This window comes from Balaenoptera borealis (genome assembly GCF_965194805.1).
Source record: "Balaenoptera borealis genome assembly, chromosome: 8".
In the NCBI taxonomy this organism is placed as follows: Eukaryota; Metazoa; Chordata; class Mammalia; order Artiodactyla; family Balaenopteridae; genus Balaenoptera; species Balaenoptera borealis.
Genome location: NC_138865.1, coordinates 115,663,019 through 115,690,767, shown reverse-complemented (window position 1 = coordinate 115,690,767; position 27,749 = coordinate 115,663,019). Strand labels below are relative to the sequence as shown.

Sequence of the window (27,749 nt, the reverse complement as noted above, 5' to 3'; positions counted from 1 at the left end):
AGGGTCAGTTTACTAAAATCCCCAGCCCTGGGTATCTGATCACCCTCCATATTTGATCAAATTCTTCATCCTCTATCCTCAATATCTTATCTCCCTAGCCTGCCTTCAGCAAGAATCTCACTAGCCTTGATGTTCCCACTTAGTCATTTTCCATCCACTGACATCCCCACTCTGCTCATTGTCTATAAATCTCCACTTGTCCTTGTTGTATTTGGAGTTGAGACCAATCTCTCTCCCCTACTGCAAAACGCCCCCTGCACTAGGCTCTCTTGAATAAAGTCTTCCTTACAGTCTTTAACAAGTATCATGAATATTTTTTTCTTTAACCTTGCTCAATGTGGTTATTGAATGAATGAACATGTAACTACATTGATTTATGGCTGTTGAAAGATGATATGATTGTATGCTGGCTAAATGAATGATATAGTCAGCTACAGACAGACACTGGTAAATAAGTCAGTGGTCAATACAAATAGAAATATGTAGTGAACACATAGAAACACACAAAGAAACACATAGAGATGATGAACTGCAGGTGTGTGAGTGACACGAAAGTTGATGATGGCTCCATGTAGATAATAATGCAGATCAGTAGTTCTGAACCTGTGGTGCACATTTAAGTCACCTGGAAGCTTTTCAAGACTCCACCTGCCGGGCTCCACCTGTACCGAGAGAACCAGGGCTGGGAGTGTGCCCAGGGATTTTTAATAAACCTCCAGATGACTTGAAGCTCACTCTGGACAGACAGGCTGGGGTAGAAGATGGGGAACTGGTATAAGTGCAGGGAGATAATCGAAGCCAGGAATCCAGGGGACAGAGCCAGAGAGGAAAGGGTACCAGTTCAGGAACAGAGCTCTCCACTGGGTAAGAAGATGAAGTCTAGAGGTAGAGAGCGGGGAGCAGTGGAAACAGGTAATAAGCCCCTTCCAAGCCCCATGGGAGGGGGGAAAATGTATGTGCAGCCCATCCTTTTGCCTGTTTGGGGCTGTGAGAAGCTGGTTCAAGGTCAGCACATGTCCAGGCCTGGAGGGTAGTGCGTTCCTCCACCTGGGCTGAACGGAAGCCCCTCTTTCTCTTCTTCTTCCTTCCCCTTAACTCCTCCACACACCCTCCCCCAACTTTGGGGAACCAGAGGGTTTCCGGGGGCCAAACAGCCATTCCCCAGCAGTGGAGGACCAGTCCCCAGCTGGCCTATCCCCTGGCTCAATTGTCCTTAGTGTCACCAAGGTCGGGGCAGAAGAGGAGCGGGGGCTAGAGAGGTCAAGGTGGTGGTGATGGTCGGCGCAGAAAGATCCAGGTCAAAAGAGGCCGAGAAATAGGGAGCCAGAGGGCCCAGCAGGCCAGGAGGACGCGAATCGACAAAGGGAAGAGGCACAAATGGGCGGGGGCCACAGGACGAGGAAGCGAGAGAGGCCGGCCCGGTGGCGGCCGCAGGGGGCAGCCACGAGCAGCCTCAAGCCGGGCCCTCTCCGCCCCGCCCCGCCCCGCCCCGCCCCGCCCCGCCCCGCCCCGCCCCCCGGCGGCTCCTCCCCCGCGGCCGGCGCCCCTCCCTGCGCGCTCGGGCAAGCTCGACGGAGACGGCTGCCGCTGGGCCAGGCGGGCGAGCTAAGGGCCAGAGCACCGGCAGCAGGTGGGCGCGGTGCGGGCTGGCGGCGGCGGGCCGGGGGCTGCCGGGCGGCGCTCGGGCCGGACGCGGCCGGCCGTGCGGAGCGCCATGGACTTCAACATGAAGAAGCTGGCGTCGGACGCGGGCATCTTCTTCACCCGGGCCGTACAGGTGAGGCCGTGCACCCTTGGCCCCGCGCGGCCGGCGGGCACCCCTGCAGCAGAGCCCGGGGCCGCGGGAGAAGGCCCTCGCGGCCGCCGCTCCTTCCCCGCTGCGGAGTCGCCCTAGCCGCCCCCCTCCGCCCCTCCTCCTTCTGCGGTGCCCAGTAGAGAGAAAGAGCCCGGGGCGGCCGGCCACACTGGCCGCACCCTCAGCGTGGCCCAGGCCCGGGGAGTGAGCCGGGCCTGCCTCGGCCCTGCTGCCGCGGGGGAGGTGTCAGCCTCCACCATTTCGACCCGCCGGCCGGGTAGTCCCGCTGTCCTGGCGCCCGCCCCGCCCCCGTGGGGGGCTCTGCTGAGGAGGGCAGAGGGCCCCAGGCGGTTCCTGTCTCCTTGCCCTTGCCCAGCAGTGACTCTTCACTCCCGGCAGGCGTTTGGAGGCCTGAGTTCCAGGCCTAAGGACTCGGGCACCCGCCCTGACCCCTTCTCTGAGCCTCAATCTCCGCACCTGTGCAATGGACTGGTGGTACTGATTCCCTCAGGTCCCTTTTACACGCTTGGATAGTCAGTCCGGAAGCCAGGAGGGCTGGGGTTATTTCCTTTCTGCTCCGTGGGAGGCCTGTTTCTCTTATTTCCCCAGGCCCCGGAGGCTGGCTGGGTGCCCTCCCTGGGAAGCTGTACAGTGGGTGATGCTGGGATTAGAACAAGTCCTGTCCATTTGGGGACAAGGGAAAAAACAGAAGCAGCTGAGTGTAATGGTGAAGACCGGGAGTCAGCTGTGGGTGTGGATCCCCCCTCTTGTGACTTTGAAGATGGGGGCTTCACCTCTCTGGGCCACAGTGTTTCAGTCTGAAAAATGGCCTTAGCAATCCCTCCCTCCCAGCATGGATGTGAGTGTCCCGGGCACTCCACGTGAACGTGCTCACTAAAGGCAAGTCATTCTTGGTGTAACGTGCTTAGTATTGCAGCTGTGCAGCATGTGACATTAGGCAAGTCTCGGAGCCTCCGTGTTCCCTTCTGTCAATCAGGGGTCGCACCAGTCTGCCTCCAAGGGTGGCTGCAGCCTTGGGGCTTGGCCCGTCACAGCGCTCTGGGAACAGATTCTGTTGTTTGTCCTTGCCCTGGTTGTTGGTTCTCTGGAGGAGCCCAGCCCCAGACAGTCTCTTGGAAGCCCACATGCCCATGTTTACTAGAAAGCACAGTGTCCCGTTGAGGACTTGTGCCCCAGAGAGGGTTTGCTGCTCCGTGTTCCAAGCCCTGCCGGGGACCCCAGCCCTAGTGGGGACGCTAGCAGCCTGGAGTTCATTGGCCAGCCCCTGTTCATCCAGAAGGTAGGGAATTCTCCCCAGTGTTGGTATGGCAACCACTTTATCTCCCACATCTGGGAAGAACCTGATCTGCCAGTTTCCTGCTACTTTGGGGCCCTAGCACCTGACCTGGCCAGGCCTGCAGAGCCTGGGGTACGGGGAAGCTTGGTCCCTGTGGCCTTTTTTCTCCTGGGGGGGGGCAGGCCCACTGGTTCGCCCATACTGGAGTGGGAGCCAGCGCCCAGGCCCCCGCCTCCAGAGTGGAGGAGGGAGCTGGGAGCTTTATAAATAGAGGCTTTCTCTGGCCCTGCACGCCCACCCCCTGCTGCTGCCATCTTGCAGGGAGCAGCCTCTGAAGCCTGGGCCCTTCCTCTTGGCAGGGATGGGGCAGGGTGGCAGCCAGAAGAGAGAAGGGCTTGAAATGTGACCTGGGCAGGAGAGCACACTCAGGGGACCCTCCTGAGGCCAATCTGCCCTGGGGTAGGAGTCAGCCAGCAGGGACAGGGGGTGGTTTATTATTAATGTGTGGGCAGCTCCTCTGTGTAGGTGCCACCTACCTACGCACGACATGCTGGGTAAGTGCTCAGCCCCTCCATGTGCCGAGGACACTTTTAGGAGCCTCACCTCATCCCCATCCGGTAGGGAACTGGACCTTGGCCCTGGGATGAGAATCCGGAGGCCAGATCCCTTTTGCATGGGAGATTCTAGGATGGCTTCTCAGTCCCCGAACTGTGCCTTGAAGGTCAGGAGGGGTTTGCCGAGTTGGTCCAGGTGATGGGAACAGCCCAGCTAAGGGCACCCAGACAGGAAAACCTAAGGCATGTTTGGGTAAGATGCCAGTGGGGGTGGGAGTGGGCAGTGGAAGTGCTAGTACTAATGCTGGTGGTAGTAATTGCAGTATTACTAATAGCATAGTAGGAGTAATGATAATAAAAGCCAGGGAGGCTGTGGCATCGTTCTCATCCGAGCCAGGCAGGCAGCGGTGAACGTGGGAGGGATGCCCAAGATGTTGGGAAAGCCCGGTAGGACTTTGAACCTGGGTGGGTGTGTGGTGTGAGGGACGGGTGGCGAGGTGGCACGGCGGGGAGTGCTGCCATTAACCTTGGTAAGAAGGGGAGATGCTGAGGTGCACACTGAGGGTGACACAGTCACCTGAATCAGACTGGCTGGTGCCATCAGGGTAAGGACGTCCCTAGGTGGCTCCTGAGAGCCGAGGAGGGACCTGAGGGAGACCTTTTATTAATGATGATGATGACGCCAGCTAACGTTTATCAGGCCTATACTGTGTGCTAACCGTGAAACTAAGCACCTTCCAAATATTCTGTGAGATAGGTCCTGTTATCCCCATCCTCCGGGGGGAAACTGAGGACCAGAGAGGTGACTTTGCCTCTGACCCTCGATTCTCTCATCTGCAAAATGGGGTAATGTTAACCCCTGAAGGGTCTGGGTGAGGTGAGGCCTGTTCAGGGCCTGGCTCCGGGAGGCCCCAGCTTGGGGAATGTGAGGAAGAAGAGGAGTCGGGAGACCGGGAGGAGGCCAGGAGCAGCTGGTTCCCAGGTGAGGAGCCGCAGGCTCTAACCCTGGCCCACCCAGCTCTGCAGAGGGAAACCCAAGCCCCCATGCATAATTGATGGCTGCCGAGCTGGAGCAGCCGAACAGAGCAGCCTGACCACCGCTGGTGCCTCCTGCCCCTTGCAGCTGGGCCTGTTCTTGGCCTCTGGATGACTCACCGCTGCCTAGTCGTCTGGGAAGGGCCTCCAGACCCCCAGCCTATGTGACTCCAGCACAACCTGCCTCTTGCTCAGTCTCGCGGCATCTTCTGTGAAATGGGAAACTTGGCCGGCCTGAGGGCAGTGTCTGGTGTTGTCAGGGCTGATCTTACTCCCGCCCGTCTTCACCCCTTTGCTGTTTGCCTGTGACCTCCCCTTGGCTGGACAGGGCCTTTGAGATCAGAGAGGCCAGGACTTGGGCAGGTTTCTGGTTTTTCTTAGGTGGCCCCCATGGTTTCTGCCAGCTCTGAAGGGGGACCCTTGTGACATCCTGGTCCTTTCCTGGCCTTGGGGCGGGGCTGCCGAGCTTTCTGGGCCCTGGGCGTGCCCAGCAGTTGGCTCTGATGAGCTGGCGCTGCTCCCCATCTACCACTCCAGGCAACCGGAGGCCAGCCATGTGGCCATCCTCCCCCCCACATTCCCCTTCCCTCCCAGCCATCTCTCTGCGCATCAGCTCTTAACAGCATCAGCACTTACACTGAACACTGACTGCCTGCCAGATCCTAGCCTTTATGTCTTATCCACATCTTTTTTATTTCATTCTTACAACCTATGAGGGAGATGCTATTACTTATTATTACCATTTTCAGCTTAGGAAACTGATGCTCAGAGAGGCAAAGCCACTTGCCCAAGGTCACACAGCTCATCAGACTGAGACTTGAATCAAGTCCCTCTGATTCTGGAACCTGGGTTCCTCTGACACCCTCCCTTGGTATCCCCTTCCCGTGGCTCCCAGCTGCCCCTGGAACATCCTGATAACCCCAGACCTTGCTCTGTGCCCCTTTTGTTCCCTGAGCACTTGTTACCAAGTGCTTTCCTTCAGAGTCAGGCTGGGAGGACCCTTAGTGATAGGCTCCCAAGGGTTCCTTACACCCTAAGTTGTATGTCTGATTTTGTACAAATGTGCTTTTCTGGGGAGAGGGAGTCTGTATCTTTCATTGGATTTCCAAAAGGAGCCATGATCCCCAAACTCTGGTCCAACCACCTCATTTCACAGAGGAACAAACTGAGGCCCAGGGCAGGGTTGCACCTTGATCAAGGTCACAGAGCAGGTCAGGGGCAGAGCAAGTTTCTTGACCTTGGGGCCTGAGTTCCAGCCAGGTGGGAGGGGTAGATGGGTGGGGCAGGGGTGGTCCTCCCGTCCCCCTTTCTGAGCCCTCCATCCCGGGTCCTCCCCCAACAGTTCACAGAGGAGAAATTCGGCCAGGCCGAGAAGACCGAGCTTGATGCCCAGTTTGAGAACCTTCTGGCCCGGGCAGACAGCACCAAGAACTGGACGGAGAAAATCCTGAGGCAGACAGAGGTGTTGCTGCAACCCAACCCCAGTGAGTGGACACGGGCCGGCCCCGGGCTCGGGGCGGGAAGCTGCGGGCAGGAGCCCCAGCTGCTGAGACTGTGCAGGTGGGCCTGGGCGGCAGGTGGGATTTGGGTGAGACTCTTGGGGCTTAAGGCTGCTGTTTTGGGGGGGTCCCACTTAAAGAAAACAGCAGACTCAGTGTTGGGCTCCAGGATGTGCTCTCTGGGACAGTGGAAATGCTAAGTTTCGCACAGAGGAGTTGAAGAAATGCCTGGAAACTAAAACACAGTTGGGAGAAGAGGCAGGAGAAACGGGAGCCAGGTCACTGGAGGGAAGGCAGCGAGGCTCAGGGATGAAAGAGGACTCGCCGAGAGTCACACGCAGCGTGGTGCAGGCAGACGCAGGTGCAGGAGAACCTGTGGGAAGAGAGGGCTGGCCTGGGGTCGTGAGGCTTGTATGCCTGTATGTCTGCTGTTAGCTGAGTGAGTGTGCTGAGAGCTTTCTGGGGCCAAGCCAGGGCATTGCTCACGTGTGTGTTATGCCCTGTAAATCCATACTGTAATGAGGGAGAAGTTGGGGGGCGGGAAGGGGCGGCGGTTGCCTTCAGGCCCGTCACCCGCAGCTGTGTGACCTCGGGCAGGCATTTCACGTGTCTGAGCCATGGCTTCTTCCTCTCTAGAGTGAGGGCTTCGCGGGGTCGAGTGCCAGTCTCACACAGTTGAGAATCAGCAAGAGAGTATTCTGGAAGTCACCAGGCTGGGCGCCCCTGTGGGCAGGCCCTGGTCTGGGTCTGTTTCTGTCACCACGGCTTTCATCCTTGGGCTCCTACCTAAGAGCCCTGTGGCTTTGGCTGCTGTCTCCCCGCAGGTGCCCGAGTGGAGGAGTTCCTGTATGAGAAGCTGGACAGGAAGGTGCCCTCGAGGGTCACCAACGGGGAACTGCTGGCTCAGTACATGGCAGAGGCGGCCAGTGAGCTGGGGCCCACCACGCCCTATGGTGAGCCAGTCCCCACAGCCAGGGTCGGGGGTCACGGTCTCTGGCGCGAATCTTCTTCCCTCCCTTCTCTCCTTCCTTTCTCTGTTTTTTAATTTGCACACATGATACCTGGATTCATTCTGCTTGTAAACACCTCAGTCAATGGAGATGAAAATAGAGTAAAAAATAGAAGCCTCCCGGGACTTCCCTGGTGGTCCAGTGGTTAAGACTCTGTGCTCCCAGTGCAGGGGGCACGGGTTTGATCCCCGGTCGGGGAACTAAGATCCTGCATGCCGCACAGTGCAGCCAAAAAACAAACAAAAAAAATACAAACCTCCCTTACCCAGTTTTGGTTTGTGTGCATTTTTTAATGGGATCATATTATGTGTACTTTTCTGCAACCTGATTTTTAAACTTGGCATTGCACTACAGATAATCTGTTCACAGCACTTACAGAGTCATCTCAATCTTTATTTTTTATTTTTTAAGTTTTATTTAGGTACAATTTATACACTATAAAGTACACCTGTTTTAAGTGTGTAATTTGATGATTTTTAGTGAATTTACAGAATTGAACAAACATCCCCCAATCCAATTTATGTATTTTTTAAAATTTTATTTAATTATTTTTTTAATTGAAGTACAGTTGATTTACAATATAGTGTTAGATTCAAGTGTACAGCACAGTGATTCAGTTATATACACGCACACACAACATATATATATTCCTTTTCAAATTCTTTTCACTTTTAGGTATTACAAAATATTGAGTGTAGTTCCCAGTGCTATACAGTGGGTCTTGTTGGTTATCTATTTTATATACAGTAGTGTGTATATGTTAATCCCAACCTCCTAATTTATCCCTCCTCCCACCCCCCCTTTCCCCTTTGATAACCATAAGTTTGTTTTCTGTGTCTGTGAGTCTGTTTCTGTCTTGTAAATTAGTTCATTTGTATCATTTTTTAAGATTCCACATATATGTGGTATCGTATGATATTTGTGTTTCTCTGTCTGGCTTAACTTCACTTAGTATGATAATCTCTAGTTGTGTCCATGTTGCTGTAAATGGCATTATTTCATTCTTTTTTATGGCTGAGTAATATTCCATTGTATTTATATACCACATCTTCTTTATCCATTCACCTGTTGATCGACATTTAGGTTGCTTCAATGTCTTGGCTATTGTGAATAGTGCTGCAATGAACATTGGGGTGCATATAGCTTTTCCAATTATGGTTTTCTCTGGATATATGACCAGGAGTGAGATTGCAGGATCATATGGTAGCTCTGTTTTTACTTTTTAAAGGAACCTCCATACTGTTCTCCATTTTGGCTGCACCAGTTTACATTCCCACCAACCATGTAGGAGGGTTCCCTTTTCTCCACACCCTCTCCAGCATTTATTATATGTAGACTTTTTTTTTTTTTAATAGTATTTTTTTTTAATTAATTAATTAATTTATTTATTTATTTATTTATTTATGGCTGTGTTGGGTCTTCGTTTCTGTGCGAGGGCCCTCACTAGTTGCGGCAAGCGGGGGCCACTCTTCATCGCGGTGCGCGGGCCTCTCACCATCGCGGCCTCTCCCGTTGCGGAGCACAGGCTCCAGACGCGCAGGCTCAGCAATTGTGGCTCACGGGCCCAGCCGCTCCGTGGCATGCGGGATCTTCCCAGACCAGGGCTCGAACCCGTGTACCCTGCATTGGCAGGCAGATTCTCAACCACTGCACCACCAGGGAAGCCCCTATATGTAGACTTTTTGATGATGGTCATTCTGACTGGTGTGAGGAGATAACCTCACTGTAGTTTTGATTTGCATTTCTGTAAAAATTAGCGATGTTGAGCATCTTTTCACATGCCTTTTGGCCATCTAAATGTCTTCTTTGGAGAAGTGTCTATTTAGATCTTCTGCCCATTTTTTGATTGGGTTGCTTGTTTTTTGATATTGAGCTGTATGAGTTGTTTGTATATTTTGGAGATTAATCCCTTGTCAGTTGCATTGTTTGCAAATATTTTCTTCCGTCTTGTAGGTTGTCTTTTCGTTTTGTTTCCTTTGGTTTGGTTTCCTTTGCTATGCAAAAACTTTTAAGTTTAATTCCCATTTGTTTATTTTTGTTCTTGTTTCCATTACACTAAGAGACGGATCCAAAAAGATACTGCTGCAATTTATGTCAAAGAGTGTCCTGCCTATGTTTTCCTCTAGGAGTTTTTGTTTGTTTGTTTGTTTTTTATATTTATTTTTGGCTGCGTTGGGTCTTCGTTGTTGTGCGTAGGCTTTCTCCAGTTGTGGTGAGCGGGGGCCACTCTTCCTTCCGGTGCGCAGGCTTGTCATTGCAGTGGCTTCTCTTGTTGCGGAGCACGGGCTCTAGGCGCGCAGGCTTCAGTAGTTGTGGCACACAGGCTCAGTAGTTGTGGCTCGTGGGCTCTAGAGCGCAGGCTCAGTAGCTGTGGCACGTGGGTTTAGTTGCTCTGCGGCATGTGGGATCATCCCAGACCAGGGCTCGAACCCGTGTCTCCTGCATTGGCAGGCAGATTCTTAACCACTGTGCCACCAGGGAAGTCCCCCTCTAGGAGTTTTATAGTATCTCATCTTACATTTAGGTCTTTAATCCATTTTGAGTTTATTTTTGTGCATGGTGTTAGAGAATTTCTAATTTCATTCTTTTAATTTAGCTGTCCAGTTTGCTCAGCACCACTTATGGAAGAGATTGTCTTTTCTCCATTGTATATTCTTGCCTCCATTGTCGTAGAGTAATTGACCATAGGTGCATGGGTTTATTTCTAGGCTTTCTGTCCTGTTCCATTGATCTATATTTCTGTTTTTTGTGCCAGTACCATATTGTTTTGATTACTGTAGCTTTGTAGTATAGTCTGGAGTCAGGGAACCTGATTCCTCCAGCTTCATTTTTCTTTCTCAAGACTGCTTTGGCTATTGAGGGTCTTTTGTGTTTCCATACAAATTTAAAAATTTTTTGTTCTAGTTCTGTGAAAAATGCCATTGGTAATTTAATAAGGATTGCACTGAATCTGTAGATTGCCTTAGATAGTATAGTCATTTTGAGAATACTGATTCTTCCAATCCAAGAACACAGTATATCTTTCCATCTGTTTGTGTCATCTTTGGGTTTTTTTTTTTTGGCTGTGCTGCACGGCTTGTGGGATCTTAGTTCCTAACCACTGGACCACCAGGGAATTCCCTCATCTTCCGTTTCTTTCATCAGCATCTTATAATTTTCAGAGTACAGTTCTTTTGCTTCCTTAGGTAGTTTTTTTTTTTTTAATATATTTATTTATTTATCTTTTTTTTTTTTTTGGCTGCATTGGGTCTTCGCTGTTGTGCATAGGCTTTCTCTAGTTGTGGCTGCTCTTCATTGTGATGGCTTCTCTTGTTGCAGAGCACGGGCTCCAGGTGCACAGGCTTCGTTAGTTGTGGCACGTGGGCTCAGTAGTTGTGGCTTGCGGGCTCCAGAGCACAGCCTCAGCAGTTATGGCGCACAGACTTAGTTGTTCTGCGACATGTGGGATCTTCCCAGACCAGAGCTTGAACCCATGTCCCCTGCATTAGCAGGCAGATTCCTAACCACTGTGCCACCAGGGAAGTCCTCCTTAGGTAGTTTTATTCCTAGGTATTTTTATTCTTTTTAATTTCTCTCTCTGGTCTTCCATTGTTAGTGTATAGAAATGCAACAGATTTCTGTGTATTAATTTTGTATCTTGCAGCTTTATCAAATTCACTGATGAGCTCTAGTAGTTTTCTGGTGGCATCTTTAGGATTTTCTATGTACAGTATCATGTCATCTGCAAACAGTGAGAGTTTTACTTCTTCTTTTCCAATTTGGATTCCTTTTATTTCTTTTTCTTCTCTGATTGCTGTGGCTAGGACTTCCAAAACTATGTTAAATAAAAGCGGCACGAGTGGACATCTTTTGTTTTGTTCCTGATCTTAGAGGAAATGCTTTCAGTTTGTCACCATTGAGTATGATGTTAGCTGTGGGTTTGTCATATATGGCCTTTATTATGTTGAGGTAGGTTCCCTCTACCCCCACTTTCTGGAGTGTTTTATCATAAACGGATGTTGAATTTTATCAAAAGCTTTTTCTGCATCCATTAAGATGATCATATGGTTTTTATCTTCAATTTGTTAATGTGGTATATCACACTGATTGTTCTGCGGACATTGAAAAATCCTTACAGGGACTTCCCTGGTGGTCCAGTGGGTAAGACTCCATGCTCCCAATGCAGGGTGCCCAGGTTCGATCCCTGGTCAAGATCCTGCATGCATGCCGCAACTAAGAGTCTGCATGCTGCAACTAAGAAGTCCGTACACCACAACTAAGGAGCCCACACGTCACACGTTGGTAATGGTGTATGATCCTTTTAATGTATTGTTGGATTCAATTTGCTAGTATTTTGTTGAGGATTTTTGCGTCTATGTTCTTCAGTGATATTGGCCTGTAATTTTCTTTTTTGTGTGGTGTCTGTCTGTATTTGGTATCAGGGTGATGGTGGTCTCGTAGAATGAGTTTGGTTCCTGCCTCTGCAATTTTTGGAATAGTTTCAGAAGGATAGTTGTTAACTCTTCTTTAAACATTTGATAGAATTTTCCTGTGAAGCCATCTGGTCCTGGACCTTTGTTTGTTGCAAGTTTTTAAATCAGAAATTCAACTTCAGTACTTGTAATTGGTCTGTTCATATTTCCTCTTCCTTCCTGGTTCAGTCTTGGGAGATTGTACCTTTTTAAGAATTTGTACATTTCTTCTAGGTTGTCCATTTTAGTAGCATATAGTTGCTTGTAGTAGTTTCTTACAGTCCTTTGTACTTCTGTGGTGTTGGTTGCAGCTTCTTCCTTTTCATTTCTAATATTACTGATTTGGGTCCTCTCCCTTTTTTTCTTGATGAGCCTGGCTAAAGATTTATCAATTTTGTTTATCTTTTCAAAGAACTAGCTTTTAGTTTCATTGATCTTTTCTGTTGTTTTCTTAGTCTCTAATTTATTTATTTATGCTCTGTTCTTTATGATTTCTTTCCTACTAACTTTAGGTTTGTTTGTTCTTCATTTTCTAGTTGCTTTAGGTGTAAGGTTTGGTTGTTTATTTGAGATTTTTCTTGTTTCCTGAGGTAAGCTTGTATCACTATAAACTTCCCTCTTAGAACTGCTTTTGCTGTGTCCCATAGGTTTTGGCATAGTGTTTTCATTTTCATTTCCCTCTAGGTATTTTTTAATTTCATCTTTGATTTCTTTTTTTATTAATTAATTAATTTATTTATTTGTCTGCGCTAGGTCCTAGTTGCGGCATGCGGGCTCTTTTAGTTGCAACATGTGGGCTCCTTTAGTTGCAGCATGCCGGATCTAGTTCCCTGACCAGGTATTGAACCTGGGCCCCCTGCATTGGGAGTGCAGAGTCTTAATCACTGGACCCCCAGGGAAGTCCCTCATCTTTGATTTCTTTGGTGAGCCATTGGTTGTTTAGTAGCACATTGTTTACCCTCCACGTGTTTGTGTTTTTTGCAGTTTTTTTTCTTGGACTTGATTACTAATCTCATAGCATTGTGGTCAAAAAAGATACTTGATATGATTTCAGTTTTCTTAAATTTACCAAAACTTGCTTTGTGGTCCAGCATGTGATCTATCCTGGAGAATGTTCCATGTACACTTGAAAAGAATGTGTCTTCTGCTGCTTTCGGATGGAAAGCTCTATAAATAACAGTTAAGTCCATCTGGTCTAATGTGTCATTTGAGGCCTGTGTTTCCTTATTGATTTTCTGTCTGGATGAACTGTTCATTGATGTAAGTGGGGTGTTAAAGTAGACCCATATTATTGTTTACTGTCTATTTCTCTTTTTACATCTGTGAACATTTGCCTTATATATTGAGGTGCTCCTGTGTTGGGTGCATATATATTTATAATTGCTATGTCTTCTTCTTGGATTGATCCCTTGATCATTATGTAGTGTCCTTCTTTGTCTCTTGTAACAGTCTTTATTTTAAAGGCTGTTTTGTCTGGGACTTCCCTGGCTGTCCAGTGTTTAAGACTGTGTGCTTCCAATGCAGGGGGCGCAGGTTCGATCCCTGGTCGGGGAACTAAGATCGCACATGCTGCACGGCACAACCGAAAAAAAAAAAAAAAGCAATGAAATGGGTCTCTTGTAGACAACATATATATGGGTCTTGTTTTTGTATCCATTCAGCCAATCTGTGTCTTTTGGTTGGAGCATTTAATCTGTTTACATTTAAGGTAATCATCGATGTGTATGTTCTTATTGCCATTTTTTATACACTTATTTATTTATTTTAATTAATTTATTTATTTATTGGCTGTGTTGGGTCTTTGTTGCAGTGTGCGGGCTTTCTCTAGTTGCGGCGAGAGGCAGCTACTCTTTGTTGCGGTGCGCAGGCTTCTCGTTGCAGTGGCTTCTCTTGTGGAGCACGGGCTCTAGGCATGCGGGCTTCAGTCGTTGTGGCTCTCAGGCTCAGTAGTTGTGGCTCGCAGGCTCTAGAGCACAGGCTCAGTAGTTGTGGTGCACGGGCTTAGTTGCTCCACGGCATGTGGGATCTTCCCAGACCAGGGCTCAAACCCATGTCCCCTGCATTGGCAGGCGGATTCTTAACCACTGTGCCACCAGGGAAGTCCCTTATTGCCATTTTGTTAATTATTTCGGATTTGTTTTTGTAGGTCTTTTTTCTTCCTTTCCTCTTTTCTTTCCTCTTTTCTTGTGATTTGATGACTATTTTTTAAGGGTTTAGGATAGATGGATTAAACGTTTTTAAAAATATTTATTTATTTATTTGGTTGCGTCAGGTCTTAGTTGCGGCACGAAGGATCTTTCAGTGTGGCACGCAGGCTCTTCGTTGCGGCACGTGGGCTTCTCTCTAGTTGTGGCGCGCGGGCTCCAGAGTGCGTGGGCTCTGTAGTTTGTGGCAGGCAGGCTCTGTCCTTGAGGTGCGTGAGCTCAGTAGTTGTGGCGTGCAGGCTTAGTTGCCCCACGGCATGTGGGATCTTAGTTCCCCGACCAGGGATTGATTGAACCTGTGTCCCCTGCATTGGAAGGTGGATTCTTTACCACTGGACCACTGGGGAAGTCGCTGATGGCTATCTTTAGTGTTGTGTTTGGAATCCTTTTTTTCATGTGTGTATCTTATAAATTTTTCATTTGCAGTTACCATGAAGTTTTGATGTAGCAGTCTATATCTACATGATTGTTTTAAGTTTCTGATCTCTTAATTTCAAATGCATTTCAGATATCCTGCACTTGTACTCTCCTTCTCTCACAATTACTGGTTTTGATATCACGTTTGTGTGTGGATGATTTCCTACCTTTACTGTATGTTCACCTTTACTGGTGAGCTTTCCCATTTCATAATTTTCTTGTTTCTAGTTGTGACCTTTTCTTTTTCGCTTAGGGAAGTTACTTCAGCATTTATTGTAAAGCTGGTTTGGTGGTGCTGAATTCTTTTAGCTTTTGCTTGTCTGTAAAGCTTTTGATTTCTTCATCAAATCTGAACGAGAGCCTTACTGGGTAGAGTATTCTTGTTTGTAGGTTTTTCCCTTTCATCACTTTAAATATACTGTGCCACTCCCTTCTGGCCTGCAGAGTTTCTGCTGAAAAATCAGCTGATAGTCTTACGGGGATTCCCTTGTATGTTATTTGTTGCTTTTCCCTTGTTGCTTTTAATATTTCTCTTTGTCTTTATTTTTGTCAGTTTGACTACTATGTGTCTCGGCGTGTTTCTCCTTGGGTTTATCCTGTATGGGACTTTCTGCGCTTCCTGGACTTGGGTGTCTCCCCCAATCCAGTTTAAAGAACATTTCCATCACCTGCAAAAAAGTAACTTGTGTCTACTTATAGTCAGTCCCACTCCCACCGCCAGACAACTAATGTGGCTTTGTTATTTTTCATTGTTGTTTTTGTCGTTTTTTATAAATTTATTTATTTATTTGGCTGCATGCGGGATCTTTCATTGCGGCACACAGGCTTCTCTCTACTTGCGTGGCATACAGGCTCCAGAGCACTTGGGCTCAGTAGTTGCAGCATGTGAGCTCTCTAGTTGTGGCACGTGGGCTCTAGAGTGCACAGGCTCAGTGGTTGCGGCACATGGGCTTAGTAGCCCCACGGCATGTGGGATCTTAGTTCCCCAACCAGGGATCGAACCCAAGTCCCCTGCATTGGAAGGTGGATTCTTAACCACTGGACCACCAGGGAAATCCCAATGTGGTTTTGTCTCTACAAATTTGCCTTTTCTGAATATTTCATATAAATGGAATCAAGTGATATATTGTTTTTTGCACGTGGCTTCTTTGTCTTTGAGGTTCATCCATGTTATAATGTGTTTTAGGATTTTATTCCTTCTTACTGTTGAAGAGTGTTCCACTGTATGGGCTGATCGCATTTTCTTTGTCCACATACCATTTGAGAGACATTTGGGTTGTTTTGCTTTGAACAGTTGCATATGAACTTTTGTGAGGATATATGTCTTCACTTCTACTGGGTATATACCTAGGAGTGGAATTGCTGAGTCATATGGTAAATTTATGTTTAACATTTTTTTTAATTTAATTTTATTTTTGGCTGTGCTGTGTGGCATTCAGGATCTTAGTTCCGCAACCAGGGATTGAACCCTGGCCCTCGGCAGTGAAAGTGCAGAGTCCTAACCACTGGACCACCAGGGAATTCCCTGTGTTTAACCTTTTAAGAAATTGCCATACTGTTTTCCAAAGTGGCTGTGTGATTTTACATCCCACCAGCAGGGTGGTGTTTAATTTCCTGATATTTATGGATTTTCCAAGTTTCCTTCTGTTGTTGATTTCTAATTTAATGTCGCTGTGGTCAGAAAACATACTTTTCATGATTTTAATACTTTTAAATGTATTAAGACTTGTTTATGGCCTATAGTGTATGGTCTCTACTGGAGGATGTTTCATGCTCCCTTAGAAATTGTACTTTATGTTGTAGGGTAGTGTTGTCAGGCCATCTTGGTTGATAGTGTTGTTTATCCTCTGTATCCTTGTTGATTTTGTCTTATTGTCCCATCCTTTATTGAGAGTATTAAAGTCTCCAATTATTTCTGTTGAACTGTCTATTTCTGTCTTTATTCTGTCAGTGTTTGCTTCATGTATTTTGGAGCTGTGTTGTTAGGTCTGTATGTTTATAATTGTATATCTCCCTGCTGAATTGACCCTTCTATCATTGTAAAATACTACTCTTTGTCTCTAGTTAACATTTTTTGGTCTTAAAGTCTGCTTATCTGATAGTAGTATGGCCACTCCTGTTCTCTTATGGTCACTCCTATTCTCATATTGTTATATGCAAACAGGGGCATGTATCTTTTTCTGTCCTTTTATTTTCACCATACTTATGTCTTTAAATCTAAGGTATGTCTCTTATAGAGAGCATATATTTGAATCTTTTTAAAAAAATCCAATCTGACAGTCTTTGCCTTTCGATTGGAGTGTTTAATCCATTTACATTTAATCTAATTGTTGATGTGGTCAGATTGCCATTCCGTTATTGTCTCCCTGTATCTCAGGTGTTTTTTGTTTGATCCTCTGTTACTGCCTTCTTTTGAGTTAAATAGATATTTTCTAGTGTAATATTCTAATTTCTTTGTTGCTTTTTTTTTTTTTTTACTTTAAAAATCTTTCTTAGTGGTTTTTTTTTTTTTTAATATTTATTTATATTTATTTTGGCTGTGCCAGGTCTTAGTTGCAGCATTCAGGATCTTCATTGCGGCATGTAGGATCTTTAGTTGCGGTATGTGGGTTTCTTAGTTGCTACATGCATGTGGGATCTAGTTCCTCAACCGAGGATCAAACCCATATGTCCCCTGCATTGGGAGCGTGGAGTCTTACCCACTGGACCACCAGGGAAGTCCCTCTTAGTGGTTTTACAATTTAAATTACAATATGCATTTTAACTTAACACAATCTACTTTGGAGTAATACTAACTGAATTCCAGTAAAATATAGAAACTTTGCTCCAGTATAACTCCCTTCTCGTCCTCTTCCTTTGTGCTATTATTGTCATACATATTATATCTCAACAACAGTTTTATAATTATTTTATGTAGTTGTCTTTTAAATCAATTAAGAAAAGAGAAAAGGGGGCTTCCCTGGTGGCGCAGTGGTTGGGAATCTGCCTGCCAATGCAGGGGACACGGGTTCGAGCCCTGGTCTGGGAGGATCCCACATGCTGCGGAGCGGCTAGGCCCGTGAGCCACAGCTACTGAGCCTGCGCGTCTGGAGCCTGTGCTGCGCAACAAGAGAGGCCGCGATGGTGAGAGGCCCGCACATCGCAATGAAGAGTGGCCCCCGCTCACCACAACTAGAGAAAGCCCTCGCACAGAAACGAAGACCCAACACAGCCAAAAATAAATAATAAATAAATTTAAAAAAAAAAAAAGAGAAAAAAATTTATATTCTCTTTTATATGTGCCTAGATAATTACCTTTACTGGTGCTCTGTATTTCCTTATGTAGATTCAGGTTACCATCTAGTGTCATTTCACTTGAACCTGAAGTATTTCTTCTATGGCAGGTCTGCCAGCAATGAATTCTTTTAGCCTTTGTTTATCTGGGAATGTCTTTATTTTGTGTTCACTTTTGGAAGACAGTTTTGCTGTATATAAAATTCTTGGATGAGAGTTTTTTCCTTTCATCACTTTGAATATATCCTCTCACTATCTGGCCTCCCTTGTTACTGATAAGAAGCCAGTTCAAATCTGCTGTTGAACCCTTCTAGTGATTTTTACTTATCAGTTATTATACTTTTCAACTCTAGAATTTTCATTTCTTTTTTATAATTTTAATCTCTTAATTGACATTCCTTATTTGAGACGTCATTTTCATCATACTTTCCTTAAATCTTTAAACATCGTTTCTATTAGGTTTTTTATTTTTTAATTAAAGTATAGTTGATTTATGTGTTAGTTTCTGGTGTACAGCATAGTGATTCAGTATTTTTGCAGATTATATTCCATTATAGGTTATTACAAGATAATGGCTATAATTCCCTGTGCTATACAGTATATCCTTTTTTTTTTAAATTTATTTTTGGCTGTGTTGGGTCTTCATTGCTGTGCACGGGCTTTCTCTAGTTGCAGCGAGTGGGGGCTACTCTTCGTTGCGGTGTGTGGGCTTCTTATTGCAGTGGCTTCTCTTTGTTGCAGAGCACTGGCTCTAGGTGTGCGGGCTTCAGTAGTTGTGGCATGTGGGCTTCAGTAGTTGTGGCTCGCAGGCTCTAGAGCGCAGGCTCAGTAGTTGTAGCGCACGGGCTTAGTTGTTCTGTGGCATGTGGGATCTTCCCAGACCAGGGTTCGAACCTGTGTCCCCTGCGTTGGCAGGTGGATTCTTTTTTTTTTTTTTTTTTAATAAATTTATTCATTTATTTATTTTTGGCTGTGTTGGGTCTTCGTTGCTGCACGCGGGCTTTCCCTAGTTGCGGAGAGGGGGGCTACTCTTTGTTGCAGTGCACCGGCTTCTTATCGAGGTTGCTTCTCTTGTTGCGGAGCACGGGTTCTAGGCACGTGGGCTTCAGTAGTTGTGGCACGTGGGCTCAGTAGTTGTGGCTTGCAGGCTCTAGAGCGCAGGCTCAATAGTTGTGGCACATGGGCCTAGTTGCTCCACAGCAGGTGGGATCTTTCCGGACCAGGGATTGAACCTGTGTCCCCTGAATTGTCAGGAGGATTCTTAACCACTGCGCCACCAGGGAAGTCCCTATATCCTTGTTGCTTATCTGTTACATATATAGTAGTTTAATCCCATAACCCTAATTTGTCCCTCCCCACCGTCAGGGTTTTGTTTTGTTTTTGTTTTTTTACTTATTTGTAATAGCTGCTTAGAAGTCTTTGTCTGCTAGGTCTAATATCTGGGCCTCCTTGGAGATAGTGTCTGTTGATTGCTTTTCTTTCCCTGTGTACTGTCCGTACTTACCTATTTCTTTGCATGTCTTATAATTTTTGTTGAGTTATTACTGCTGTTTGTTTGTTTCTTTAGAGACTTGCCTGAGCTAATTGTTTAGAGTCTGTGTTCTCTGCAGTATGCAGCTACTGATGTCTCTACTTGTTTTTCTTTTTAAATTATCCTTTTTATTTTTAAGCCTAGCTTCCTAGGGGTTTCTTCCAGGTCAGCATATGTTAGTGGTCAGCCAATGATTAATCAGAGGTTGTGCTTAAACATCTTGCACCATTAAGGCTTTACTGATGAATTTATGAGTGGGCTGGGGAAACACACTCAAAGTTCAAGCAGTTTACATGTCTGCCCAGCTTTTAGTTTGTGAATGTGCAAAGCCTCCCGCTAGCCAAGAATGAGTTGATAGCTGGGGTTCTCTCCCATCTCTCCCAAGTGTGCTATACACATGCATAGCCTTCCAGACCACCAGAGATATCTGGATTTTATCAAGGCCCACTATGACTATCTCATTCCCCAGATCTCCTGTTAAATTTCTGGCAGGTCTGTTGCTTGTTCCAGCCAGTATTCCAGCTTCATGTTAGCTGTGATGTTGGCCTTTCCTGATTATTTGCCATTGAGATCACTATTGTTTGTGACCCTGTCCCGTGGGTTTTTCTGTGTTCCAGCCCAAATCAAGTCAGCCCCCTCAGGGCTTGCCACACCCTGCTAGAGCTACAGCACCACAAAGCTTGAGGAGATGGGAGTACCCCCAGGCTAAAAAGCCACAGACTCCATTGTTTTTACCAAGGTCCAAAAGTTCTGGAATAAATGCTTCTCAATTTGTTATTTGCCTTAGGTTAATTTCCAAAGTACAGAAATCATTGTTTTTGAGAACTGTGTCCAGTTGTGTTTTTTTTAAAAGGATATTCTTTTTTTTTTTTGGGCCGCACTGCACAGCATACAGGATCTAGTTCCCCGACCAGGGATTGAACCTGCGCCCCCTGCAGTTGAAGTGTGGAGTCTTAACCATTTGGATCACCAGGGAAGTCCCTGTGTCCAGTTTTATTATTGCTTTTTGGGGAGAGGATTTGCTGAGCTCCTTCCTCTGTCATTCTAAAAGTCCCCCCACCCCACACATCTTTTTTTTTTTTTTTTTTTTTTTTTAATTTATGGCTGCGTTGGGTCTTCGTTTCTGTACTAGGGCTTTCCCTAGTTGTGGCAAGCAGGGGCCACTCTTCATCGCAGTGCGCAGGCCTCTCACTATCGCGGGCTCTCTTGTTGCGGAGCACAGGCTCCAGACGCGCAGGCTCAGTAGTTGTGGCTCACGGGCCTAGTTGCTCCGCGGCATGTGGGATCTTCCCGGACCAGGGCTCGAACCCGTGTCCCCTGCATTGGCAGGCAGATTCTCAACCACTGCGCCACCAGGGAAGCCCCCACACATCTTTTTAATGGCTGTGTAGCGTTCCGTTCTTCGGGCATCCCGCTATTTATTTGTCGATAGGTACATGGATATGTAGATTTTCCACATTTTCCCAGGCCAGCCATTCTGCTCTTGCCTCTCAGAACATCCCTCTCTGAGCTCTCCCCTACTTCCTGGGGGTCAGAGCGGCCTGAACCAACCCTCTTCCTCACCCCTCCACTTTGTTTCTCAGGGAAGACACTGATCAAGGTGGCAGAAGCAGAAAAGCGCCTGGGAGCCGCAGAGAGGGATTTTATCCACACTGCCTCCATCAACTTCCTTACACCCCTGCGCACCTTCCTGGAAGGGGACTGGAAGACGATCTCGGTGAGGGGCCTGGGGCCACTTGCTTCCTGGTAGCAGTGGCAGCCCTGTCCTCATAGCTGCTGAGCCCAGGCTCTTCTCCCGTGCTGGGACCCAGCACTCCTGGGACCTCCCCAGACATGGCTCCTGTGGACTGATGGCCTGGAGTGGATGACTCCCCGCGTCCAGGCCTCAGTTTCCCCGTCTTGACTAGATGGTCCTGGGGGCTGGGCTGGTCCTGCCAGGGCCGGGGGTCTCCCAGGGCTGCCCCAGGTCTCACTGTTCCCTGTTCCCACCCCCTCAGAAGGAGAGGCGGCTCCTGCATAACCGGCGTCTGGACCTGGATGCCTGCAAAGCGCGGCTGAAGAAGGCCAAGGCCGCAGAAGCCAAAGCCACGGTACGTGTCCTGCTGGCCTCCTGCCCCCCGGCCCTGGTTGGAGCCAAGGAGGTGGTGAAGGGACCTGGTGTTCGGCATGACTTCTCTCCCCTGTCCCTGCCTGGAGAGGCCTGGCTGGGGGCTGCTGCTCTGCTGACCACTTCAGGTCACGCCTCTCTGCCCCACCTGCAACGGACCCCTGGCGGCCCAGAGCCCTGGGACCCAGGGCAGACGTTGATGGGGCGGGCGGACCAGCAGTGCCCCGACCTGGGCTCAGGGCGGCCCGCAGCCTCCCCAGACAGACAGCCAGCTGGCTTCTTGCATGCCCCTGCCCTGCCCTCCCTGGGTGCTCGGCTCTGTTCCCGGCTCTGCCCGGACGTGGCTCCCCCTACTAACTCCCCCACCTGCTGCTGCAGCGCTGGTCCCAGGGTGCCCTGCGCTCAGGCTCCCCTGTGGTGGTGTGGAGGGCCCCGGAGCTGGACTGCCTACCTGCCCAGGGGCATGTCTGAGGGGCCCTCTGGGAGCCCCACGGCGCTGGATAGGGCCTGGGCTGTCTTGGCTCCCCCTTCACTCTCGGCTCACGGGGGCCCGTCCAGCCAGGCCGATGGGACGCAGTGCGGGACACTTTGACCAGGGCTAGGCCAGGGTTGGGAGAGCTGGGCCTGAGGGTGGCCAGGCTGCTTGGGGTGCAGGGACCGAAAGGCCACCTCACGCCCTGGGGAGGGAATCCCAAGGTCAGGTCCAGGGCACGTGGTGGAATCCCCCAGCCCGGGCTCCCCACTCCCCTGAGAGTTCCAGCCTCCAACCCTCCTTGCGTTCCCCTCCCTCAGTGTGGCCACCTGGGGCCGCGGAGCCTGGGCAATGCGTCTGGCGAGAGCCGTGGGCAAGGTCCCGGCTCATCCAATTGTGTGGGGTCCAGACTGGAGGCAGGGGCTCAGCCACTGGAGTCTTGTTGGCTTGGGCAGGATGACCTATGACTGTCTAAGTCACCTGGACAGGACAGTCTCCCCGCCATGCAGGGGTGGACCACCTCTCGAGTAACTTGGCCAGCACAAGCTCTTCCTACATCAGCCAGGCGGGGCAGCCCTTCCTTAGTTACTGGGACGGCACGATCTCCCCTCCAGTTGGTTGGCCCAGAGTCTTTGGCTTGGGCAGGACACCCCGTCCCGAGCTGGGCCCTGGCAGTCCAGATACAGCATCCCAGAGGACTCCAGCCCAGCAGTGCACCCCGTCCTTCCTATGCCTCTCAACACACACACACACACACACACACACACACACACACACACACACACACACACACACACACACACACACCAGGACTCCTTCCAGAGGGCAGGGTTGTGTGTCCCTCCCACACACCCACACCCACACCCACACACACACACACACACACACACACACAAACACACACACACACACACCAGGACTCCTTCCAGAGGGCAGGGTTGTGTGTCCCTCCCGCCGGGACCCCGGGGGCCTGCTCCCGCCTGCGCTGTGGACTCACTAACTCTTTGTTTTTGTTCCTTTCCGTTCTGCTTTGGGTAACTTGGCTCAGTGTGAGGGAGATGTGAGTATACCTGTCCCACGTGCTGTGCTGCTTCTGGTTTGCCCATCTCGGCCTCGGGCCCACAGTGCCGGGTCGGCCGGGGACGTCCTCAGGGCGTTTTGCAAGCAGCTGGTCTCCCCACCGGAGGCTCTACCATGTGTAGCCTCTGCTTCGGGGGGACGCCAGGCATTGGAGCCTGTGAGTCAGCTTTTTGCAAATGTTGAAAGCCTGTCACTGTGTCTATCCATGCATCCATCTGTCCATCCTCGTTGTGGGGAGGGGCCTGGTCCTTGCTGCAGGAGCGAGAGACGTGGTGTGCGGAGGTTCTGGACGGACAGAGCTGGGCAGGGCGGGCTTTGTTTGGAGGACGGTGGGTCTAGCTGGGGCATCTGAGTGAGGCCGGGGCCCCGGGAGGAGGGGCCGTGGCCGCCGGGCCAGGGGCTGGACCCGTCTGTGGCTTGCCCCAGGTAAGGGCCCTGACGGCAGGCGTGTCCACCCACTTAATCTTGGTCTGGACTCGCCTCGGCCCGCCTCCTCTGCAGGTGGTTGGCTTGGGGAGAAGCGGGGGGCTCTGTGTTGTATTTGTCTGTACCCTCCTGTCCGTGGGGTCGGGGGCTCTTGGCATCTCCCATGGGAGAGTCTAGGGCGGCCTCCCGGCCCGGCCCCGCGTGACCCCCTCCCCCCATGAACTCTGTTCCCCGCCAGACGGTGCCTGACTTTCAGGAGACTAGACCTCGTAATTACATTCTCTCGGCCAGCGCCTCCGCGGTAAGCGCCCCCGCCCCGCCCCGCCCCCCCCCCCATCCCCTCCCACACTCGGGCCTGATGTGCAGCGAACTGGAGCCAGAGGGGGAGGCAGGGGCCGCGCCCCTGGTCAGGCAAGTCCTGTCCACCCGCCTCTGCCCTGTGCCCTGTGCCCGTGTTGCCGGCCTTGCTTCTCCCTGCCCAGCGCTGAAGGTGAGCCTGGCCCGCTGCGCGGCACAGCCCGGTGCACTTGGGGCGGCAGCGGCCCCACCTCCAGGGCACCTGAGAGTCTGCCCAGCCCCGACCCCCCCAAAGCAGGCACCGCCCCCTCCCACACTCACCATCCTGGAGCGCCCAGCCGTGCAGCCTGGAGGAGAGGGAGGAGGTCTGGGCCTGGCCTGCCACGGGGTCACGGGGGACAGGGACGGCGCTGTCCATCCAGCTGCCTCCGTAGCACATCCGCTAGGTGTCCTGGAAGTGCTTGCGACTGAACGGGAGGGTGGGAGGGCACAGCGGGGTGGGGGAAAGGAGCCGCCTGGCCCTGAGGCCCAGAGGTGGAGAACAGAGTGTGTCCTGAGCTGGCAGGGGCTGGGACTCTGGAGGTGGGATGGGCGGGGCTGGATCAGGAAGACGTTGAATGTCTTGGTGTCTTTTCTTCCTACAGCTCTGTTGAGATTTGTGGTATTTACTGTTTAGTTTGGGAAATAGGCCGATCACACCTATCCCATCATGCCTGTCGAAACCACCGCTGTGCCTTTCTCTGCCTCTCTCTCTCTGTCCCTCCTCCCCCCCTACCCCCCACGGGTGACAACCTTCTGCAAAGACCCTCTGGCTCTTCTCCATCTGTCATAAGCATGTTGCCGTGTGCAGTCATTTGTCCTCGGGGGCGTGAACCACAGTGTAGTCCACCGGTCCCCTGTGGCTGGGTCTCCGACGTGTGTCCACGTGGAGGTTGCTTCCCGTGTTGCAATTTGCTAAACGGCACTGAGGTGGGACACCTCTGTCCAAGGGCTGGCCTTGTTTTGCTTTCCGCATTTCAGGTCACATCTTAGGGTAGCAGCGGGCAGGAGAAATGGGTCTCCTAAGCCGTGGTGGGGGGAGGGGGGTCTTTCTTCTTTAGACTCTGGATGACACTTCCCGCCCCCCTTCCTGGGCCGAGTGGAAAGAGGACTATCCAGGAGGGTGGAGACGGCCCTGTTTTTTCCTTGTGCCTTTGAACCCCAGTGTGACTCGGGCACGAGGCTGCCTTTCTCTGCCGAAGGACAGAAAGGTTCAGTGACTGGTCCAGGGTCACACAGTCCTGCCTCCCAGCCCACCAGCCTTAGCCAAGTGTCAGGGTGGGGTGCGGGACGCTCGGTCTCCCTCGAGACCCCAGTCAGAGCCTGGGGGCTGGCACTATAGGAGAGACCCAAGTAGGACTCCCCAGCTGGCTGTCCCCCTCCCCGCATGTGGCATGTGGAACTGGATGGATTATGATGTCGGAGCCCCCCCTTCACACCAGGCCTCACCCCAGCCTCAGCTCCTCGTTGGGCTGTGGGGAGGGAGTCGGGGAGAGGTTGGGGTCTCAGGGAGCTGGGGCAGGGCCTGGGCTCTGGGGTCCAGCCGTCCTCCCCTCCCCTGCTGACCGGTGCCCCCCTCCCTCCCCCGCTGACCGGTCCTGTTGTGGTCTCCGCAGCTCTGGAATGATGAGGCGGACAAGGTAAGTCGGGGCTCAGGGAAGAGGCTGCAGGGGGTGGGCAGCGGGAGACCAGGCTCACCTGCTGCCGTCGGGGGCAGGTCTGTTTCTAGTTCTGGGCTCTGCCCTCACTCGCTGGGGCCACGGTAGGGGTTGTCACTTCCTCTCTGCCCTGTTGCACACAGTGGGCCCTCTGGAGGCGACTGTTGGTTGGATTTGTCCCTGATGGGCGGTGGTGTCAGATGGGCAAATGAATGAGTATGAAAGGCCAAGGCAGGGTGCCCGAGGCTCTGTCTGCTTGTCCAGGAACTGGCCTCAGGAGGGGGTGGGGTCCAGGCGGGGCTGTCGCTCCTCCAGGGGTCAGGGCTTCAGGCCTGAAGTCAGGGGTGGGAAGTGCACTCCTGCCACCGATGTCTGCATCCCCGGGGGGAGTGACAGCTGCCACAGAAGGGAAGAGGAGGCCGCTCCTGGGCGGCTTCAGAGGCGCGGGAGAAGGCTGGTGGGAGGGAAGCTGGGGGCGGTTCTTGTTCTCGCGCTCATGCCCTGCCCTTCCCAGGCTGAGCAGGAGCTCCGAGTGGCCCAGACAGAGTTTGACCGGCAGGCAGAAGTGACCCGGCTCCTGCTGGAGGGAATCAGTAGCACTCACGTGAGTCCTGCCCCCTGTTTCCTCCTTCTGTCGTCCACCGTCTTCTCGCCGCCCCTCGCCCCTCGTGTCCCCGTGAAACTAGGCCATATTGAGGCAGCGAGTGAACCTGGATCTCGAAGGCAGGTGGGGAAGGGGGAGCTTGAGCCCGCAGTCTGTAAGGATGGGATTTAGCCTCGGCAGAGCAGGTCCCAAAGGGTGGGTACCTCCCTCCAACCCCAGGGAGCAAGTGGCCTGGGCAGAAGATATCGGAATGCTGGGCCAGAGTCTGCAGAGGACAGGATGGGGAATGGGATGTTTTGGCCCCTCGCATCCCCCCGTCAGCCATGGGCATCTTCCCCGCAGGTGAACCACCTTCGCTGCCTCCATGAGTTCGTTGAGTCTCAGACCACTTACTATGCCCAGTGCTACCGCCACATGCTGGACCTACAGAAGCAGCTGGGCAGGTGCCCACCGGGGTCCCCTGGCTCCCAGCCCCGACCGCCCCAAACTCGGAAAGCCCCGTGACACCCAGGGTGGGGTGGAGGGCTGCCGACTGCGGGGGGACATCACACCGCTCTCTGGGCCCGGGCACCCTATCACAATGGCAGTGAGGTGGCTGGCCTTGGGGAGCTCTGGTGCGGTTTCTCGAGACTGTGGGGGGTGGGGGGTGGCGGGGACGGCGGGAGCATCTCACGTTCCCCGTTTCCCTCTTCCCTTCATGCCGCCAGCTCCCAGGGAGCCATGTAAGTAGCGACATCTCCTTGCCTCCGCGGCCATGGACCCAGCTGGCGTTTGGCGGGGCACACGGGACTCCCGGGGGGGGGGGTGTGGCTCCCGGCTGCTGAGGTGTGCCCCCCTCTCTCCTCTCCAGATTTCCGGGCACCTTCGTGGGCACCACAGAGCCCGCTGCCCCGCCCCTCAGCAGCACCTCACCCACCACCGCCGCGGCCACTATGCCTGTGGGGCCCTCTGTGGCCGGCCTGGCCCCTCCGGGGGAGGCCGCTCTCTGCCTGGAGGAGGTGGCACCTCCCGCCAGCGGGACCCGGAAGGCCCGGGTCCTCTACGACTACGAGGCAGCCGACAGCAGCGAGCTGGCCCTGCTGGCTGACGAGGTGGGCCTGGGTGCTATGAGGACGGGGGAGGGGCCGGCTCACGCACGCCGGGAAACTGGAGCTGGGAGCGTGGGGCCTGCAGACCCTGCACCGTGGGCTTCCAGCCTCTGAGTGGCCCTGGGGGCAGAGCTGGGACCAGTCGGGTAGGCGGAGACGGCGCCAGCTCTGAGGAAGCAGCCTCTCTGGTCTGTCTCTGTAGAGCAGCTGAGGAGGTGAGCGCCCGCCTCAGGAGGTGTAGTTTCCCGGGTTTCGGGAGACCACAAGTCTGTCCCCTCCTAGGGCTGGGCCAGTTCTGCCTGGCCGGGGCGTGACCCTCCTTCTCCGCCCTCCTCTTCAGCTCATCACTGTCTACAGCCTGCCTGGCATGGACCCTGACTGGCTCATTGGCGAGAGAGGCAACAAGAAGGGCAAGGTCCCTGTCACCTACTTGGAACTGCTTAGCTAAGCAGGCCCCCTCCCAGGCCCCTGCCCATTCTGGCCTGGGCAGGAGAGGATGGGTGCAGCCCTGCCACTTGTCTTGTCTGTTGGTGACCCAGCTGCTCAGGGTGGGGAAACTAACCCCATCCCATCCCGCCCCCGGTCCTCCAGCTGCGAGGGGCCCCAGAGGCTGAACGCTCCCGGCCCCTCCCCCAGCCCTGCTTCTGACCTGGTTCTGGAGATCCCACCCGCACCCCCCCACCCACCGCCGCCTGCATCCCTGAGCGCCCCAGCCCTCCCGGCTCCTGCTAAGGAGGGTGGGCCTGGCTGCAGCAGCTGCACTCAGCGCCTAGGCCCGTGGGGGTCAGAGCAGATGGCCTGAGGAAGCCCTGGGGCGCACCCTGGGCGAGGGAGCTCCTGCCTTTTAGTTGCCAAAAGCAGCAAAGGGGGAAAGGCAGGCAGGTCTGTGGCAGGCCTGGGCACTGGTTGTCG

General features: G+C 51.5%; 1 protein-coding gene across 11 annotated transcripts; it reads left to right on the top strand.

Annotated features, from left to right (window-relative positions):
* The first annotated feature begins 1,544 nt into the window (after positions 1-1,544).
* On the top strand, positions 1,545-27,423 carry SH3GLB2 (SH3 domain containing GRB2 like, endophilin B2). 11 transcript variants are annotated; one of them, XM_082403472.1, is made up of 13 exons: positions 1,545-1,777; positions 6,024-6,165; positions 7,005-7,133; positions 20,650-20,783; positions 21,064-21,156; positions 23,390-23,452; positions 24,549-24,698; positions 25,104-25,127; positions 25,669-25,749; positions 26,092-26,192; positions 26,457-26,471; positions 26,600-26,840; positions 27,178-27,423. In XM_082403472.1, the coding sequence occupies exons 1-13, from the start codon at positions 1,715-1,717 to the stop codon at positions 27,283-27,285; spliced, it is 1,344 nt and encodes a 447-aa protein (XP_082259598.1). In that variant the 5' UTR covers positions 1,545-1,714; the 3' UTR covers positions 27,286-27,423. The 11 variants fall into 11 exon arrangements, with proteins under 11 accessions (XP_082259598.1, XP_082259595.1, XP_082259601.1 ...); XM_082403469.1 differs by having other exon boundaries at positions 1,546-1,777; positions 25,660-25,749; XM_082403475.1 differs by lacking the exon at positions 24,549-24,698 and having other exon boundaries at positions 1,546-1,777.
* The last annotated feature ends 326 nt before the right edge of the window (positions 27,424-27,749 follow it).